The 17,595-nt window shown below is 38.5% G+C and overlaps 2 protein-coding genes across 8 annotated transcripts in view; one reads left to right on the forward strand and one right to left on the reverse strand.

Moving 5' to 3' along the window:
- CYFIP1 (cytoplasmic FMR1 interacting protein 1) overlaps window positions 1-17,595 on the forward strand; it is a 75,835-nt gene that overhangs the window by 39,353 nt on the left and 18,887 nt on the right. For all 3 annotated transcript variants that reach the window (XM_032100255.1, XM_032100254.1, XM_032100256.1), the window contains 2 exons: window positions 1,946-2,145; window positions 8,965-9,052. In XM_032100255.1, the coding sequence (XP_031956146.1) occupies window positions 1,946-2,145; window positions 8,965-9,052 (288 nt within the window). The remainder of the gene's footprint in view (window positions 1-1,945; window positions 2,146-8,964; window positions 9,053-17,595) is intronic.
- On the reverse strand, window positions 223-17,268 carry LOC116440031 (fibronectin type III domain-containing protein 9-like). 5 transcript variants are annotated; one of them, XM_032100273.1, is made up of 5 exons: window positions 16,779-17,268; window positions 6,160-14,483; window positions 4,340-4,508; window positions 3,931-3,980; window positions 223-2,894 (listed from the first exon to the last, which is right to left on the reverse strand). In XM_032100273.1, the coding sequence occupies exon 2, from the start codon at window positions 14,354-14,356 to the stop codon at window positions 13,685-13,687; it is 672 nt and encodes a 223-aa protein (XP_031956164.1). In that variant the 5' UTR covers window positions 14,357-14,483; window positions 16,779-17,268; the 3' UTR covers window positions 223-2,894; window positions 3,931-3,980; window positions 4,340-4,508; window positions 6,160-13,684. The 5 variants fall into 5 exon arrangements, with proteins under 5 accessions (XP_031956164.1, XP_031956161.1, XP_031956163.1 ...); XM_032100270.1 differs by having other exon boundaries at window positions 223-3,980; XM_032100272.1 differs by having other exon boundaries at window positions 3,931-4,508.

Genomic DNA, 17,595 nt, shown 5'->3' on the forward strand with positions numbered 1-17,595 from the left:
TGAGTGTTGTGTTGCAGTTTTGCACTGACACAGCAGCTGAGGTGAAACAACCCCAAAGCTACCGCAGCTGAGGGCCTTGGGAGTAAAGTGTAGAGAAGGCATGTACTTGGAGCCATGAGAAAACAAGGAAAGCAAGCATTGTTGCGATTTAAATTTTTGTAAGTGCCCACTTCTCCCTATGCTTATAGATAAATTGCAGATCAAAAAAAACCAGACTTGTGCTTGGTAGAATCAAAATTAGTTTATTGACTCAGGCAGCTTGGTTTTGTAGCATGACAAAAATAATTTTTTTGTGGAGGAATGAGATCTGACTTGTGCCTGTGGAAGAAGATCATCTGTGCAATATTAAGGTGTCCTTTTGAGTTAGTTTCCTGATTAAAATGCTAAAAACCAAATTTTATTTCCAGACGGCATGAATTTGACAAGTAAATATGCAGTCAGCAAGAAAAATATCAGGCACATTCAGTTCTGCTAGAATGAAAAATAAATTAAAAGTTATGTAAAAGAGTTTACTGTTGGTCTTTCTGTAATAAGTTTTTTACCAGTCACATTTTGTCATACAGTTAAGTACCTTGGTTTAATTTTGTTCTTTACTGAAGAGAAATCAAATACTGAGGCCATAGAGCCTCTTGACTTCTGAACACTTGGTTTTATAAATTTGAATTATTGAAACGTAGTTTTTCTTTGTTATGTGCAGTACACTCTTAGTGGCTGAGTGAACAGAAACTGTTGATGATGTGTTTCTTAGGTCACAGGTTCTCATTCTTTGAGTAAGAAAGTGACAGAACTAAGGGTTGCCCCTTTACCATGCTCTTATTTTTTTGTTTGTTTGTTTTGTTTAAGTTTTTTGGTGGGTTTTTTTTGTTTGTTTGTTTTATGCAAAATATCTTCTGTTGAAAACTGGTTGGTTTCTTCGGTGAGGAACTGATCCTTATAGATTAAGTACTCTGTCATTTTTTGCTGTTTTTCAGGCTAAATAAATTAAATTAAGGTATTTACAAGACTGAGCTATTTTTTTTCCTCAATTTGGACTTAATTCTGTAATAATAATCATAGTGGCGTTTTTTCCTTGAAGTAGCTGTTGCTCATAGGTTTAAAACTCCTTTGAAATAAGGAGCACTTAAATCAGAGAGCAGTCTGTGGGAAGATGACCAGTAGTTTGATACACAGCTAGAAAAAGCCACTGGATATTTCTTCAGTATGTCATTGCACAATAATCTTCAAAAGCAGTGCTTGGATTTTTTGGAAGTAGAGGTTGTGTTCATTGTGTTTGGTATTTTCAGTGTCTGATGTCAGATATGGAGTTATTTTATTTTATTTTATTTTAATTACCAGAAAGGATACTAGGAATTTCTTGTCAAGAGGAGAAACATTATGAAATGCAGTACTCATATATAGTTATGTAGCCTGCAGCAAGTGATTTTGTGGATACCTTCACTACATTTGTAAATGTCTGATCTGATCTTTCATTGCATCTCAGTGCATCCTTCACTGGCATAGGCCATGAAAAGGATTTATGGTAAATGGGATGTTATTCCTAACATTACCACTACAGTAGTTAGTTCACCAGTTACTGTACTGAGCAGAAATTACTTTGTGACTGCTTGTAAAGTAGGAAATGCAGAAATATGCTTTTGGCCTATGTCTGACCCCATTTAAATGTTGGAGTTTTAAGTTTTGCTCAGTGGAGAAAGTGTTGGCACAGGTCTGTGTTTGAGATCCATCTGCATCTAAATACCCTTAAAGTCTCAGAAAGTTTAAGAAACAATCCCATGAATACTGATTCTTTCCAGCCCTTATTGTTAAAGTAAGAGGCTGGGCGAGAGTCAGTTGTTCATTTTGACTTCTTTCTAGTCTTCTGTTCCATCAAGGTTATTTATGTACTTTGTTCAGTTCCTCCACTTCATTAAATACATCATTCTCTTTTTTGTCTTGTTTTTCATAGGAGCTGGATGGCTTGATAGAGGTAAACAAAATGACTCACAAGCTTCTGAGTAGATACATGACCCTGGACAGCTTTGATGCCATGTTCAGAGAAGCCAACCACAATGTTTCAGCCCCTTACGGCAGAATCACTCTTCATGTCTTTTGGGAACTCAATTATGATTTCCTTCCAAACTACTGCTACAATGGATCCACTAACAGGTTAGCAAGGCAGCTTTTTTATTTGCAGCTGCTATTCTACCACCCTCCTGCAACTTCCTTCCTAGCAAATGCTGACAAGTTCATCTCCATTCATTTAGTGTTTTCCACTTCTAATGCTTTACTTGAAATGAAGCAGCATGAGTCATTCTACCAAGTACCATTAAATGTATGAAAGCGTGTTATTTGTCCACAATAGAAGGCAAATGGAACCACAGCATCCAAATTCTGACATTTTGGTGACGTAGTTATGATATGCTGAAAAACAGAATGTGTCAAAACATGCTAAGTGCATCTCAGGAAGGTATTTTGAAACAGGATCTTCAACTGTGAGATGACAGAAATAAAATTATATTCCTGATTCTGTGTTAATGTGAAGAAAAAAGTAGTTTCCTTGAGAAAGGAAGAGTTCAGTGTTCACTGCAACTGCAGTTGCAGCCTTTAAGGAGAGTGAGTAATAGAAATAGAAAGAGGAAGGTAGGATCTAAGGTTTGAATGAGGGGGAAGCACAATGTTCAAGATTTTGCATATCTGGACTTCCTGCTTGTGTGCTGTTTTTAGGATTTGTGTTACTTTTAGTCTTTACTCAGGTTTTGGTTAAAGCCCTGTGAAGTGACAGTAAAGTGATAGTGAATATTGAGCTGTAGGAAGAGGAGGAAGCCTGTTCTCATCTTTCACTGTCTTCTTGGAGAGCTTTCTTTGTCTGACATGTTCTGTGATGGTTATGTTGTATTTTAGATCCAAGATTCTGTCTACAAAGGAAAAAAAAAAAGAGAGTGTTTTTTTTGTGGTTAAGTTTTACCCGAGGAACTTCTGTTACAAGAATCTGTTTGCACAGGAATGTCAAATGTACTTCTGAGGGAGCTACTGTGTGGTTGATGTATGTGGAGATCAGTTTTGGAATATTCAGTGTGCTGTATTAAGAATCATATAAGCATAATATTAAGAGAAATCTTGATGAAATGCTGCTTCTTCACCTGTCAGCTTTACTGAAAGACATTCACTTTAGTCTGTGTTCATCCTGGCTACAAGGGCTGACATACTGCACACCCACAACACTTGGGAAGTGAGTGTGAGGTGCCAAAGGACATTAGCAGGATCCCGTAGCACTGTTGCTTGTCTGTTTTAAAAATCTATATGCAAGAATTGAGTTAGGCTCAGCTTCTTGGGTAATTAATTCAGGATAATTAATTTAAGAGATGTTAAAGGGAGCCAGATCTTAGGAAGTATGTGTACCATGTGTCTGATTTCATCACAGAAGTGCTTTGGTTTCAGTCAAAAGCAGCAGTGTGGAGAGAGTTAATGTGTGTTGCACATGCTATACAACGCCCTTTGATATTTTTGATGAGAGAGGGAACAGGAAGTTTTTAGCCTTTTTATAGTCCTTAAACATGTTCATTATGTCTGTTGCTGTCTTGCTGTTAGCATGAACTTTAAGTTGATGAGCTCTCTCTGCATTCAAGTGTACAGGTTATTGAGTGCAAACACAGGAGTACACAGTGAGGAGCTGTGTGAGAGCTGCTGGTTTAATGCTTTACTCTTGATAGGTAATGTCTTGCATGAAGGTTATGTGTAAACAAGGGAAGAAAAGTAGCAATGAAAGGCTGGAAGAAAGAGAAATAATCGTGATGAAAAGCAGAGAGGTTACTTGGTGGTATGAGGGACTGGAGTCAGAGTTCCCAGAAAATGTGTCATGCCTGTTTCTTGTCTTCTTTTAATTTGACAGCTTGGTGTAAGGGTTCTTCTTTTAAAGTTAGTGTTCTGGTCAGATTAACTTGTTTCCAGTACCTTTTGAAGTTCTTTTCCCAAGAATGCTTGAACATGAAAATTTCATATATCTGTAAAAGAGTTCAACTGTTTAGAAACCCTGCAGGTTTAGTTCAAAAGCTAAGACTCTTCATGCAGAAGTGCTGAAACACATTGCATGTTTAATTATTTGGGACTTAGGAATTTTTTTATGTCTGATAATGTACTGAGATTAAACAGTGAGGCTGCTATTAAAAGATTTAGCAATTTAATAATTGGAGTTGCCATTTATCTGAAATTTAGTCTTATTAATGCTGGCCAGCTGCACAGACTGAGGGACAACAGTTTGTGGAGAAGGAATGGGGAGATGAGAGAGGGGACCTCTGCAGATGGGCCTTAGCAGTGAAATCTAAGGGCGTTTTTAATCTACCTGTGTGGAAAGAAAACAAACCTTTGGATAGTGCACATGCATATGAACTGCAGGTGAGGTCAAAGTTGTCTCTAGCCCAGTGTTCTGATGCTATCAGCAGCCGTAAAGGGGCTGCATATGAAAACAAGGGAGGCTTGAGGTGATTGTTCTCCCAAGAAACATGCCAACTTCTAGCAATGATTAGATGTTTCTATGAAACGAAAATGGTGGGATGTTAGTGCATGGTGGGATGTTAGTGCATTCGTGGCCCTTTACAGGGGTATTAATTTTTCTCCGTTGTTTTGCCCTGTCCCTTTTGTAAAGCAGTGCGAGGCTTTGGCATTCCTTACGTGCTCCAGTGAGGAGTCTGCAATGAAGCTTGTGCTGCATCTCTTTGAGATGCTCTCAAGCTATTCTCCACCAGTTCTTTTACTGAAAGTGGCCATAAACAGCCATTTCCCACTTGTCTTTTCTGTGCTGCCTGGGATTGTTTTTCAAGAGCCCTCTCTCACGCTGGCCCTCAGCTGCATGTCTTTTCAAGCTACAAGTATTTCCACACCAGGAATATTTGTCATGCTTAGGCCTGCATCTGTGCTTTTTCATTCCTCTTTATCCTTGTGAAGTTAGGTTGTCTAGGGCTGTCCAGAAGATTTAAATGACACAAAGACAACTTGCACGTTTTTGTTCCTTGTTTCTTTTCCGCTGTCTGTGGTGTCCCTTTTTCTGCCTTATTTTCTTTAGTGTTTCTAAGCTGGTCTTTTCCTTCCTTGACAGCTGGTTTTGTATTAAGGACTAACAGAGGAGCAAGTGTGAGACAGCCTTACATATATTTGAGTTGAAGATTTTCTGTGCTTTCTTGACACAAATGATACAAGCTTTTGGAGACAGTAGTTAAACTAGTAGCTCCATCTCCTCTAACACATTACCCAAATCTGTGTTCTCTAGTATAAATTCATGCACTCTTCCAAATGCAATATGACATGTTTCTTCCAAGGATACAGATTTGTCACAGAAGGAACAAAAAGACCAGCTTTTTATTTTTCACTCTTCCTGACTGTCTCTCCCCCTTCCTTTTGCAAGCTCTCTCTCTCTCTCTCATACTGCTTTTAAGATGGTTTTCACAAGAGAACAGCTGTGTCTTCTTGTGTTGCATATACTCTGACAGTCACTGTTCAGAAAAATTTTCAGCCCTTTCAGATACTGCTGGAGCAAACCTGAAAAGTAGCAGTGAAAGCCATGCAGTTCCTGCTACAAAGAGCCAAATGGTGCAGGGATATAGACTCTTGCAAAGCAGGGGTGACTGTAGTCAACTACCTTTCCGCTCCTAAAAAAACAAGCAACCAAAGTCTTTCTGCCAAAAGGAAAAGTGACAGCAATGGATTGGTGGATCTGTTACTCTCTCATGCGCTATTTTCCCTGCTGTTTCCTCTGTTTTCTCCATCTTGACATCTGTGTTTAAGAAGGGTGAGTCAGATCTAGTGTTCACTGAGAGGAGGTGTAGGGCTACCCTTAGTTCTGGTAGACAGGACAAACTAATTTGAGAATGCTGGAGGTTAAAAGTGTACTTACCAATTAGACAGAGAAGTGCAGAGAACACTTTCTGTAGGAGCAGGGAGGGAAGATTGTCACAGCTTGTTACTTCAAAGATGAAGCTAAGAAAGTTTATGAATGAGGTTTGTCTGACCTGGTGCCTGCAGTAGCAAGGCAGCAGGGTCATTGAACAAAGTGGTCTCTTTCAGTTATCTCCTTAAATAGATTATAGTAATTAAAATCAAAGAATCATTTAGATTAGTTTGTGAAGTGCTCACAGTAGGTATCACAGAAAAACTAACATTAAATTATTTGATCCCTAAAATACTTACTTTGGGGGCTCATGTTGTCCTCTAGCAATCATTTGCAAAGCTTCGGTAAGCCAGAAGGCTTTTCATCTGCTTAATCTAGTTTGACAACCTGTTCTGATTAAAATGGATAAATTGCTGTGAGATTATCAACACTGATTAAAAATGAAACTGGTTATCTCAGAGTATGCTGAAACCTGCATCCAGTCAGTATTCAGGGGAAAGTTAAACTTTGCTTAGCTTTAGCTTTGATAGTGAAAGAGCTTCAGTCCTTCAAAGAGATGTTTCTCTTTCTTGGAGGAGGAGCAGAAGGAAGCCAACCAGCAGAATGTCAGAAAGAAAGTGCACACACACACGCACATTGAAAAAGTTTGAAGAACAGTAGATAATGTTGAACTGTAAGGTTTTCATATAGCCCTTAGTTCTGAGGGAAGAAATTTCTAATACTTACCTGAATGATATGTTTGGAGTAGTCACATACCTTCTAGAATGATGCACTCTTTAGGCTGTTGTAGCCTCAATCTTAGACGTTGCCTCTCCATAACTTAACAAGTGACTGTTACCTTTTGCTCCTACTTCCTTACTTTTTTTCTTCCTCTCTTGACCCCTTTCATCCAAGAAAGTATAAGCAATTGTGCTTGCTTCAAGTCTTTAAGAAAACTTTAAGGCTATTTTGCTACTACTCTAAAGCATTAGAGATGGAGAAACCCCCAAGAATGCAGAGGAACACTGAGAAACATGCAAGAGTTACTTGAGCATTTACTTGCGCTGACTGGTTTGCTCCCAGACACTAATTACATTATAATTGAGATATTATACACACAACACCGTTTTGAGAAGTCTAAGAATTACAGTTACAGCTTCCAGAGTCATGGGATACACCCACTTATATTTTGAAATGCTCCTTTCCTTGTGAGCGTTTTAATTTAGTGGTAGCAAATCTGCTCTTGCCAAATGTCTGCACACTGAAACCCAGTCTTATCTCAAATGACATGGTATCTCCTATGGTTTCATTTCAGAGATTCTCTTAGGGCTTGAAAATTGATGTCAGTTTAAAAAGGAGTGGGACTTAGAGAGAAAAAAGGGGGAATTGAGTAATCTCGGGGACTGTCATATGTTGCAGATTACTTTGAATTCCATCAAATGTTTACATCATCTCTGGTAAACTCATTAATGAAGTATCTGCAGAATAAAGATTCAAGTAATCTCTCTCAAAGGAGAGTTTTCAGTTTCTATGTAAGTGAGAGAGAAGGGGAGAAACCTGTAAACTGAGGGAATATAAATGTAAGGAGATTTAAATAATATATATAGTATCAATAAAACACATATAAGTAGTGTATTTTTCCTCAAAAGCTCTAAATGCAAACTCTTTCTGGACTATGGCAAGTATGAGTATTTTTGGGAAGATGGGCTGAACTATGTATGAGCAAGTAGCTGTACCTATTTTTGAGAAGGTTAAAAATGCAGAAAACATTGTCCTGAAGTTATAGATTCTCACAGGAATGATTCAGAAATAAAACACCGTGGAAATAATTGTAAGCAATATGGTGCAATTGATACCTGTCTGGGTGAACCAATTTTTGATTGACATGGCTGTTTTTGTTTTTAGCTACAAGATGGATATATTAAAAGTAGAATGTCTGTGTTCTTTCTAGGAAGAATTAATAATGAATAATTAATTTTGTATGCTGATTAAATGTAAATAGATTAAACAAAAAAGGATCAAGCTACAATTGTATCTTATGATATTATAATGTAAGGCAAGTTTTCTTTCCTGAAACATTTTCCTAGATACATTTATTTTGCTCAGTTATCACTCAGACCTGGCTGATATTATACAACCATTTGAGATACACTTCTTAAATAGCTATTTTCCCTCTTTGCTGTGCATACACAGGGTTGCACCATTTATCAAGAAATACTTTTTAATCAAGGTAAAAAATAAAGTGGCCATCCAACTCTTGAACACATCCCCCAGTAACTTTGCTCTGTTTAGTCAAGTTAAGCAGAATCAGAATTATAGTAGATATTGATTAACTTCTTCCTGCACTAAAACTGCAGTGCTGCCAAATGTGCATTACGCAGTTAACAGGGAACATCAAGGGGGAAGATTTGTGCTGCTTGTTCACAAGAGGACTTGGAATGGTCCTTCAGACTCTGGTGCCCTCAGCTGCGAGTGAGATGGCTGATCCTGTCTTTGGCAGTGCTCCATATCTTTGTAGTTCTCTTGCCATCCTCTTAACAGTGTGCAAAGGTAAAGCTAAGCGTGATTTGTATTGGTACGTGCTCACACTGAAGTATGATCAAACTTTTGAAACGTTGGTTTTGCTGCGAGGATTATACCCTTCCTTCCTCGTGACCTTTTTAAAGGTGACAATCTAACATATTTCTCCTGATGTGAATTTTGGGGGGAAAAGCTCCAAAACATTAAACAGAAATGTCATGTTCTTCTTTGAAGGTGTACTTCTTTCTCAAGGACTTAATTTTTCAAGCACAAGGAGTTTCCTTACTCCCTGTGAGAGACTATTGCTACTTTGTTAGTTACTTCCATATTTGCTGGCCTGGGCTAGCGTAGAGGTGAGGAATATTTTGGTACACTGCATACCATGGGAAGAAGAGTAATTGTTGAACTGCAGTATGATTTCTGTCCATGCTTCTGGGCAATTCAGGCTGTGTGCTTCCCCAGTTTCTACTAGGGATGAAAGGCTACTGGTCTGGCTTTGATTGTATATGCAGACAAAAGCAGTTTTCTACAGGGTAGGGTGCATGAGGTGCACATCTGCTAACCTAAGTATAAATAATGAATTCTTGTTTTTGTTTTTTATATAGATTTGTTCGGACCGTGCTACCATTTTCTCAGGAGTTTCAGCGCGATAAGCAGCCTAATGCACAGCCACAGTATCTCTATGGATCAAAGGTTGGATGTAATTCCCTTTTTCTTTATGGTTTGCTAATGTTTAAAGGTATCTTTTTAAATTATAGAAACTACGGTATATGAAAGTTATTAGAAATGATCTGAAATACATTTTGTGTGTATTTTAAATTGAACATACACTTTTTTTAAGACTTTCCTGTGAAGCTCACCGTATGTTTCAGCCAAAGTGCAATTGATTAGTCTGATGGTTAGTCTTATCTGACAAAGCTAGAAATAAGCCCTTCTCTCAACCACCTTGCATTGTTCAGTTGCTTATAGTGGCAGAGCAGACTCATAAGTAAAGATTAATTACTCATCTGGTGAAGTGAGAATAAGAGCCCATCTTGGGTGCAGCTCTCTCTTGCTACAGTGATGAAGACTGTGATGACAGAGGAAAAGGGAATAGATAGGAAAAACTGCTTCAGATGTTACCTGACTTAAAAGGAATATTGATTCTGACCATCTTAAAATATCAGATACCAAACTACTTCAATTATTTTTTAAAAAAATGTAGTGTTTCTTTGGCATCTATAACCAATGAGTTCAAACTCACTGTGATGACCTTGGTGTGCTGGCCATCTCATCTTCTGTATTAGCATCATGTTTCTTGCTTTGCAGTTAGGAGGGCTTGCGAGGTTTATGCAAGTTTTCAATAGAAGTGTGCACCATGTGCAGTCACATACTCTATGTCCCTATGGCAGTCCCCAATAGTGAGGTTGGAAAGGAGCTTATGTGGGTGTCAAGTTGGAAGAGTACTTGGCACAAGAGAACAGCTGTGAGCTACCCAAGTGAGGAAAGTTAGCCTGTACTCACAGGACCAATGCTATGCTCATGGGTGATAGATTTGTTCTCCCTGATCACTGCAGATTTGTTTTCTTATTCTTCAGAATTATTACCTGAGTCTTAATGACAGTTAAAGGCATAGTGCATTAACATATATGTGCATTTTTAATATCTAGTCTGAAATATTGATCTACTTCTAACAGCAGTGCTATCTTCAGCAAATCATTCGAGAATATCTAGCAAGCTGTCGCTCTAAATTTCATAATGTTTTCTTGAGTATCAGGGTGGCAAGCTGAAGTATGGAAAAGATAAATGAAAATATAAGGATTAAATTAGAGGATGGACAATAAAAAAGCTTAAAATTATTTATTATTATTTCAAATTATTTAAAATATGTACTCAATTATACATCTAATTTATACAAGTGTGATGTAAGTGTTATGGCTAGCTACTTTCAATATCTACCTTCTACTTAAACATGAACATAATTAGTCCTTGTCTTACTGTTATTTTCTACACATCATACCATAGTTATATGGTGCAATTTCAACCCAGTAGTCTAGGTTTTGAGAGCTGAAGAGATATCTCAGGAGTTACAAATTTCAGTCCTAAAATATCTGCTGCATTTATAAAACTTTCATGCCTTTAAAATGTAATGGGGGTGGAAAAGGATTCACATGTCTTACTGTGGAAGGTAACAGCTGACTGTCTGATCCTGTGAACAGTGTTTTATATAATTGTTCTCCAAAAAGGAACAGTAAATTATAGGAAAGTGGGATTTTCTTACATTAGAGTTATTGTGTTCCTTACTATTTTAGGAATTGACCAGATGCAGTATAGAGTAAAAACACAACTGAATTTCATAGAGATTGCTAACTTAATTTATCTAAGTGATGATACAGTGGGGTGAGTGACAGAAGATTAACTGGGGAACACTTTTTTTTTAGTTACATAATAAAAATGGGTTTAGTAATTTCACACTGAGAGCTATACATTTTCAGAATTCCTGATCATTTTTCTGTATGAGCAGCAGCAATCAAGGGGGGGGAGTCTTCCTTACATTTCTGGGGCAAATTTCATAACTGGATAGGCCTATATTAGAAATACCTGGTTTTATAGAGATTGTGTAGACCAGAACAGAAGAGCTTTCTTTCTGTCTTAAACAATGTTTTCCAAATATTGCCATGTTTTTATGTCTCCAGCATTTTGTAGGTGCTAACTCATTTGTTTTGTGAAAAAGACATGTTTGAAATATACTTCTCACTGTGAATATAATGGTTTTTATTTACTGCTGGTGCACAAATTAAAATTAGTTTGCACTATGTTGCAAAATGTTATCAGTTGGTAATCACTCAGAATATTTGCCCCTTGATAGATGACTGTTAAAACTGAGTGGTGAATTACCAAATTGAATACAAAATTGCCAGAATGAACCTGAATTAATCTGTAATAAAACTTTCTCAGCAAGACACAAAGAATCATGTAGCTCTGTGAGCATGTGATAACATGAGTTTTTCAAAACTAAAGCAGAAAACAGATGACACTCTGCATGAGTTGCTCATTTGCAGCAGGTGCGAGATGGTCCATTGCTTCTGAGATGGTATAAATGTTTATCTTAGTAGTGCACAGTAAACTCTGTGGGTGGAATGGTTTTATATTTAGAGAAGGTAAATCCCTTGGGGAGCACTTCCGTGGTAGCTCTTTGCCTTCTTAGTTGGATATAGACATATCTTTTGGATGTATGTGTTTGTGTACAAATAACAAAATGCAGTAGGTGAATTGCCTCGAAACTGCTTTGAGACTGAACTGCTCCTTGTTCTCAGTATGGAATGTACATGTGTATATAACATGAATGTGTGTAAATATATGTATTGGACTGCCCTAAAACCCTCATAAAGAAATGGACATGCAGAGAAGTAAACAGGTTTCCAAGAACCCAAGATGTTGGCAGAGGGTGACTGTATGTCTCTTGGCTTCATCCCTTTAACATTAAAGTCATCTTTTTTTGATGAAAACCTAATCAGAGAAGTGTTACTGTTAATTTGATTACAAGATAATTTTAAAGCATTTTTTCTGTCCTTGTTACCCAGGCACCCCTTTTTGGCAGTAAACCTGTTGTGTTGGCTTCATGCTCTGACGAGGGTTTTTCAGTGCCTATTTCATGTAACACCGTCATTTGAAACGGCAGTGAACTTGTTACTCTCACAGTTTATTTGAGACTGATGTGCAAGACAAAGAAAAACGTGTCAGCTGGAGGAAATGCTCCACAGCAGGTGGAGAACATGTTGTTGCTAACTTCACACAATAAAAATGCCTTTTGAAGTTTTTCTAAAAGTCATACTCGCCCCAGTTCAGCAAACATTTCTGTGTGTCATGCTTATCCTACTCAAAAAAAACCTAAAGAAGATTCCTCACACTTACGCCAGCTTCTTCCTAGCACTCTGAGAGTCAATGCATTTCACAAGTCGTGGGAATTGTTGTCAAAATAGAGTAGCTGAAAAGATCCGCTACCTGCTGTGAAACATTCATGGGGAGATCTCTTGCCAAAATTGCACCCCCCTTAGCTTCCAGGGCTCAATGGAGTGGGATGGCAGCTGCCCAGCCAGCAGTTCTCCAGCCTTCACTGATACAACCGAGCTGTGTCAGTGAGAGCTGACTTCAGACATAATTCGTACCAATAGCAATTAGGTGTCTGCAGTCACAGTGCACCTTTGTTCTTTAGGCGTAATATACAGCACTATTAAGATTTATTTTGTTTTTTATGGAACACAAATGCACTTAAGAGGTTTAAAACAGGGTGACTTATAAATGTAAATCAGACAACACTTGTCATGTTGTGAGAGTGAACAGATTTCTCTGTCTGAAGGACCTTGGCACTTTGCCATGAAGCTCAAGGCAGAGTGAGATGTTCAGCAGGTTTTCTTGTTACAAAAATAAAATGCATTTTGGCATGTTTTCAATATTTTTTAAAACACATTACACAGAATGTACTGTGCAATTGGAAAGAAATTTGCAGCTGATTAATGTGAGTTATCATTAAAACTGAAAGGGAAAGAGAAAAGGAAGGGCCAGGAGCTGTGTCTCTGAATTCCATTTCCTCTGCAGGGAGTTGCTGGCCCATGGAGCAGGAGGTTGCTTATGGAGGGAGCAGAAGAGTGCCAAATGTGATAACCCAGGATATTTCCTTAATTAGAAGCATCCTTACAAAGTCAGTATCTTTCATGTATTTAAACGGAGGGAAAATAAAATGGATGAGAGGATACAATTAAAATCCTGGTGAGTTTAGCTTACATTTTGAGACTGACCTCAGTGCAGATGGGAGGGATGGACAGCTGTGGGCAGTGAAGTGTGTAGTCTGAATGTCGTGCTGTAGTGTGTGGTTTGGGAAGCAGCTGGAATTGTCAGGGTAAAACTCACACTGGCAAACCACTGCACTCCATGTGTATGTTCCAGTCGCCTATAGTGTAGCAGTTGGGAATGGCATCTGAAAACTACTCAGTTTTATTTGTGCTAGTTAACAAAAATTCTTTTGGTCACTTTTGATTACTTCTTATATTTGTTTGCTGTTTTAGACTAAAGAAAAGCAACAAAATTATCCCCTTGAAATGTAAACCAATTACTTGCTACATGCTTAATTTTTAAATAATGGAGGGTGGCTGAAGTGCTCACTTCTTGGGCATGTGAGCCTTTGCATATAGGCTGTTGGAAAGGGGTGTGACATCAGAAGTACAGCCAAGAGTGCTGTGGTGAGCAGTTGGAGCTCCCTATTGTGAGCACTGACAGTGCACGTGGTGTGTTTGAAGTAGTTGGGGGACCGTACATAGCAAAAAACTTCTCCTGGACAAAAGGTTTCTAATTTATAGCAGAGCACTGTCCTGGTGTTGGGACTTGTTCCTGGCTTTTAGAGGATGGCATGATAGGCTCCTTGCACACTGAGGGATTCTCTATGATTGTGGCCAGCTGGATGCCACCTGGATGCTTTTCCTCAGCATCCTGTGTCTGGTGGCTCTGCCTGCTGAATTCTACCGAGGTGTATGCCGCGCTTTTGGTCCATGGCTCCCTGTGCTCTTGTTTGGAGGTCCTGTTCTGCTCTTGCAAACGCTCGCGTCTCCTGCGGCACAGGAGGTGCAGGCAGCCGTAGAGCAGGACTGCAGCGATGATGAGGAGCAGGACACTGCTGGTGAGCCAGATGCCCAGTGCCAGCTCTTTCTTGGTGTTGCTTGCAGATGCCGGGTCTCGTTCTAGTGTGTTAAAAACTCTGCACTGGTCGCTGGAGGGGTTTGCGGACTGGCAGGTCACGCACATGATGTATGTTGTGAGGGGAATCAGGTTTTCAACAACAAAGGAGGAACGAGTGGTGGGCACCCTCTCTTCCTTCTGGAAGCTCTTTCTGGAGTAGCTGGATAGCATGCTGTTCCAGTTAGGGTGGTACATGATGCTGTAAAAGCTGTCGACACAACTGGCCATTTTCGGCCAAATTACCATTGCTGTGTTTCCTGTGATGTTTTGGACAGTTATTCCCATCAGGATGTTGCTTCAGAGTTTTTTTCTCTCTTGATGCTGATCTCCCTGTGCAAAGGGAAGATATTCTTTGGCAGTGACTGAGAAGCTGCAGCAGTGAAGATGTTGTTTGTGTTTTAATCGTGGTGCTCTGTAATGTAGGAATGGAGTTTGTTAGGAAAGTATGCTGTCATCTGTGGTACTGCAGTGTAAAAATGGGAATAAAACTTCTTTAAAGTTTGGGGTGTTTTAAAATGTGTATTTCTCTTCCAAGTGAAAGGATAAACATGAACTTAGAGAAATTCAACCAGAACTGCTGCCTATGTAAGTGACCAGTTGTATCTTGAGAGATGGTGAATTTTTGCAGAATTTGCAATTGGGAAATCACTTCCTTTCACATTTTTTCCCAGGTGCTTGAAAAAAAATTCAGCGTTTTTTTTTTTTTTCTAGTCTGTGTATCTTGTTTTTTATGTTAAGTGGCAAGAGGGATATTGGGATATTGATGGATAAATGCCTCTACCATCCACAAGTCTTTATTTTTGCCAGTAACAATCAGCTGAAAAACAAAAGGGTGTGTGGAAACATGACCAGATATTATTTTGTCTCCAATATCTTATGTTAGTTTCTTATTCACAAGTACACATAGGAAAACCTCCTGTATGAAGACAGGCTGAGAGAGTTGGAGCTGTTCAGTCTGGAGAAGACTCCAGAGAGCTCTTACAGCACCTTTTGGTGTCTAGAGGGGGCTAACAATACAGCTGGAGAGGGACTTTTTTCCATGGGCAGATAGTGATAGGACAAGGAGGAATGACTTTAAGCATAAAGAGGGTAGATTTAAATTAGATATTAGGAGGAAATTCTTTACTGTGAGGGCAGTGAGGCACTGGAATGGGCTGCCCAGAGAAGCTGTGGGAGGTGTCCCTGCCTCTGGCAGGGGTGTTGGGACTAGGTGATCTTTAAGGTCCCTTCCAAGCCAGGCTGTTCTGTGATTCTATGATACTGCCCGTGTTTTGCTGTTAAGTTGCACATCTGTGGCCACTGCAGCTACACTGCGGCAGTGGCTGTGAACATTGTACATTGGTGGTATCAGTATCACAATATTTAGTCGTGATGCTAGTCAGCCTCTTGGAAAAGCTTTCTCAAGCTTAGCGACATACAGCTTTCACTATAGCCTACCTTTTGGATAAATAGTGGGGATTTAAAAAAACTACTAATGCTCTTTTCTGTTCTAAGTCATTTTATGTAATCCCATAGTCTGTCTGCCCTGAATTTATACTCCTCCTCATCCTCAATTCAAATTAGAAAATCTGCCAGGATTTTGAGATTCTCAGTATGTGTTACCATTGTAAATAGTGAAAGGAAAACATCTATTTTCTGCAATTTTCTAAACACATCTATTAAAGAATATGTAATAACCAGTGGGTATTTTCATTTGTTTGGCTTGGGTTTTATGCTTTTACTGTTGTGATGGTAACTTTTGAAAAAGAGCTTACCTCAGCAATTTAATCTGATTCCTTAGAGTTTGATTGTCAGTTTCCAGTGGCACTCATGGAAGTTTTTTTCCACTTCGAAAATTTCTCACTTTTTTAAATGACTATAAATGCCCGTAATGATAACACTGTATTTCATTGTTTATGACTCCGTTATGAAAATTAAATTTAATGGTTTTTTTAAGATCAGGTTTAAAATGTTACATTTCCTGGCTAAATAACAATTAATTATTGAAAATTCTCCCGAGGAAGAAAGCTTGTGAGATTGGCTCATAACATATTCTGAAATTATTCTGTAATACTTGTATTTTATCCTAGATAGGAGACTGGGAAAATGTATATTATTTTAATGGGATTTGGATAGTGACATTACATCAATAGTAAGAACTCTGTGCCTGTTTATGTATGAAAATTGTTGCTCAAGGCTTTTGGATTATACTTACTGGGAAGTGGGAAGAAAAAGATGTTTGTTTATTTTCATGACAGTGTAAACCTGTGGCTATGACTGATCTGGGTAGATGCTGCTCTTCTAATTCTGTGGTAGGTGCACCCATTTTAATACAGCAACAGTATAAAGGAACTGAATTTGCTATCAGAAAAACTTATCAAACAGATATATTTTGGCATCTACCCAACTACTGCAGATATTTAAATAGGGTGCATTAGTGAGATCAGAGCTTTTACTTGCTCTTTTACCTTTTCTTTAGCTGGTAGATCCCTATTACTTAAAATTATAATTTTTTTTTATAAAACATTTCCTCACACAGCCTAGAAACAATAGTTTCAACAGTTTAATCCTCATAGCATTCTGTAAGTAGAATGTTTGAACTATAATTAAATAACAATAACATTTCTATTGTTACAAAACATCAGTCATTGGAAAACACACAGTTACTGACAAGTAAATGTTTGGAAAAGCCATCTGATGTTTTATGGATCATAAAGTCAGTACTTACCGTCAGTCCCTGATGGAAATTCCAGATCAGAATTTCTTTACGGCGATGCTGCTGTGAAAATGTTACAAACACCAAATTTTTTGTATCCCTTTCTACATGAATTATTTCCTGACTGATCTCTGTTTGCCAGTTTGCTTTTTCTTCTCCTTAGATTCTCTGGACTGAATTCTCATTGCTTGGTGATTTCAGTTTTTTTCTCCGATGCTGCTGGTGGCATGGTTTCTTTGTCTCTTCCACTTAAATTCATGCAAGAGCACATCTTGTCTAAGGATGTTGTTGCCTTGCTTTTCAAAGACCACACAGGAGAAAAAAATAATGTCTTTTCCCCCCTCTCTTGCTTGCCTCCCCTTGGCAGTATGCTGCCTGAGCATCCCTGTTATATACTCTTGTGTGTGGACCGGTGATGCTGTGAGTGATTAATGTTAGCACTTTGATGACATCAGCAACTAACAACTCTTTCTTTTTTTTTTAAATTTAAGTAGGGGAGGGAGCAAGTATAGCTTAAAAAATAATGAACAGCAACTTCTCTTCCCTCCCTTTCCACCCCCACCCCCCTCTCGCTAGTGGCTTCTTCCCTAAGGATTTTATGCTTTTGTGCTTCACTGGGGGGGAAGTGGTGTTGGTGTGTAACGGTGTTTTCTAAATCCCTTGTCACAGTTTAGAAAGATCCACTAATCTAACATTTACAGGTGGACTGTAAATTTTAGGTACTTCCCCTTGAGGTTTATATGAAAGATGGACTCTTAGATTGGCTGGCTTCTTACTGTCAGGTATTGGCAAGTTTTTTAAATACTGAAATCATGCTTTTAGGGCTTGC

The sequence above is a fragment of the Corvus moneduloides genome, chromosome 2, assembly GCF_009650955.1.
Source record: "Corvus moneduloides isolate bCorMon1 chromosome 2, bCorMon1.pri, whole genome shotgun sequence".
Classification (NCBI taxonomy): domain Eukaryota; kingdom Metazoa; phylum Chordata; class Aves; order Passeriformes; family Corvidae; genus Corvus; species Corvus moneduloides.

Excerpts from the sequence above, each read along its gene's own strand:
- LOC116440031 (XM_032100273.1), bottom strand. The coding sequence starts at position 14,356 with ATGGGAATAACTGTCCAAAACATCACAGGAAACACAGCAATGGTAATT.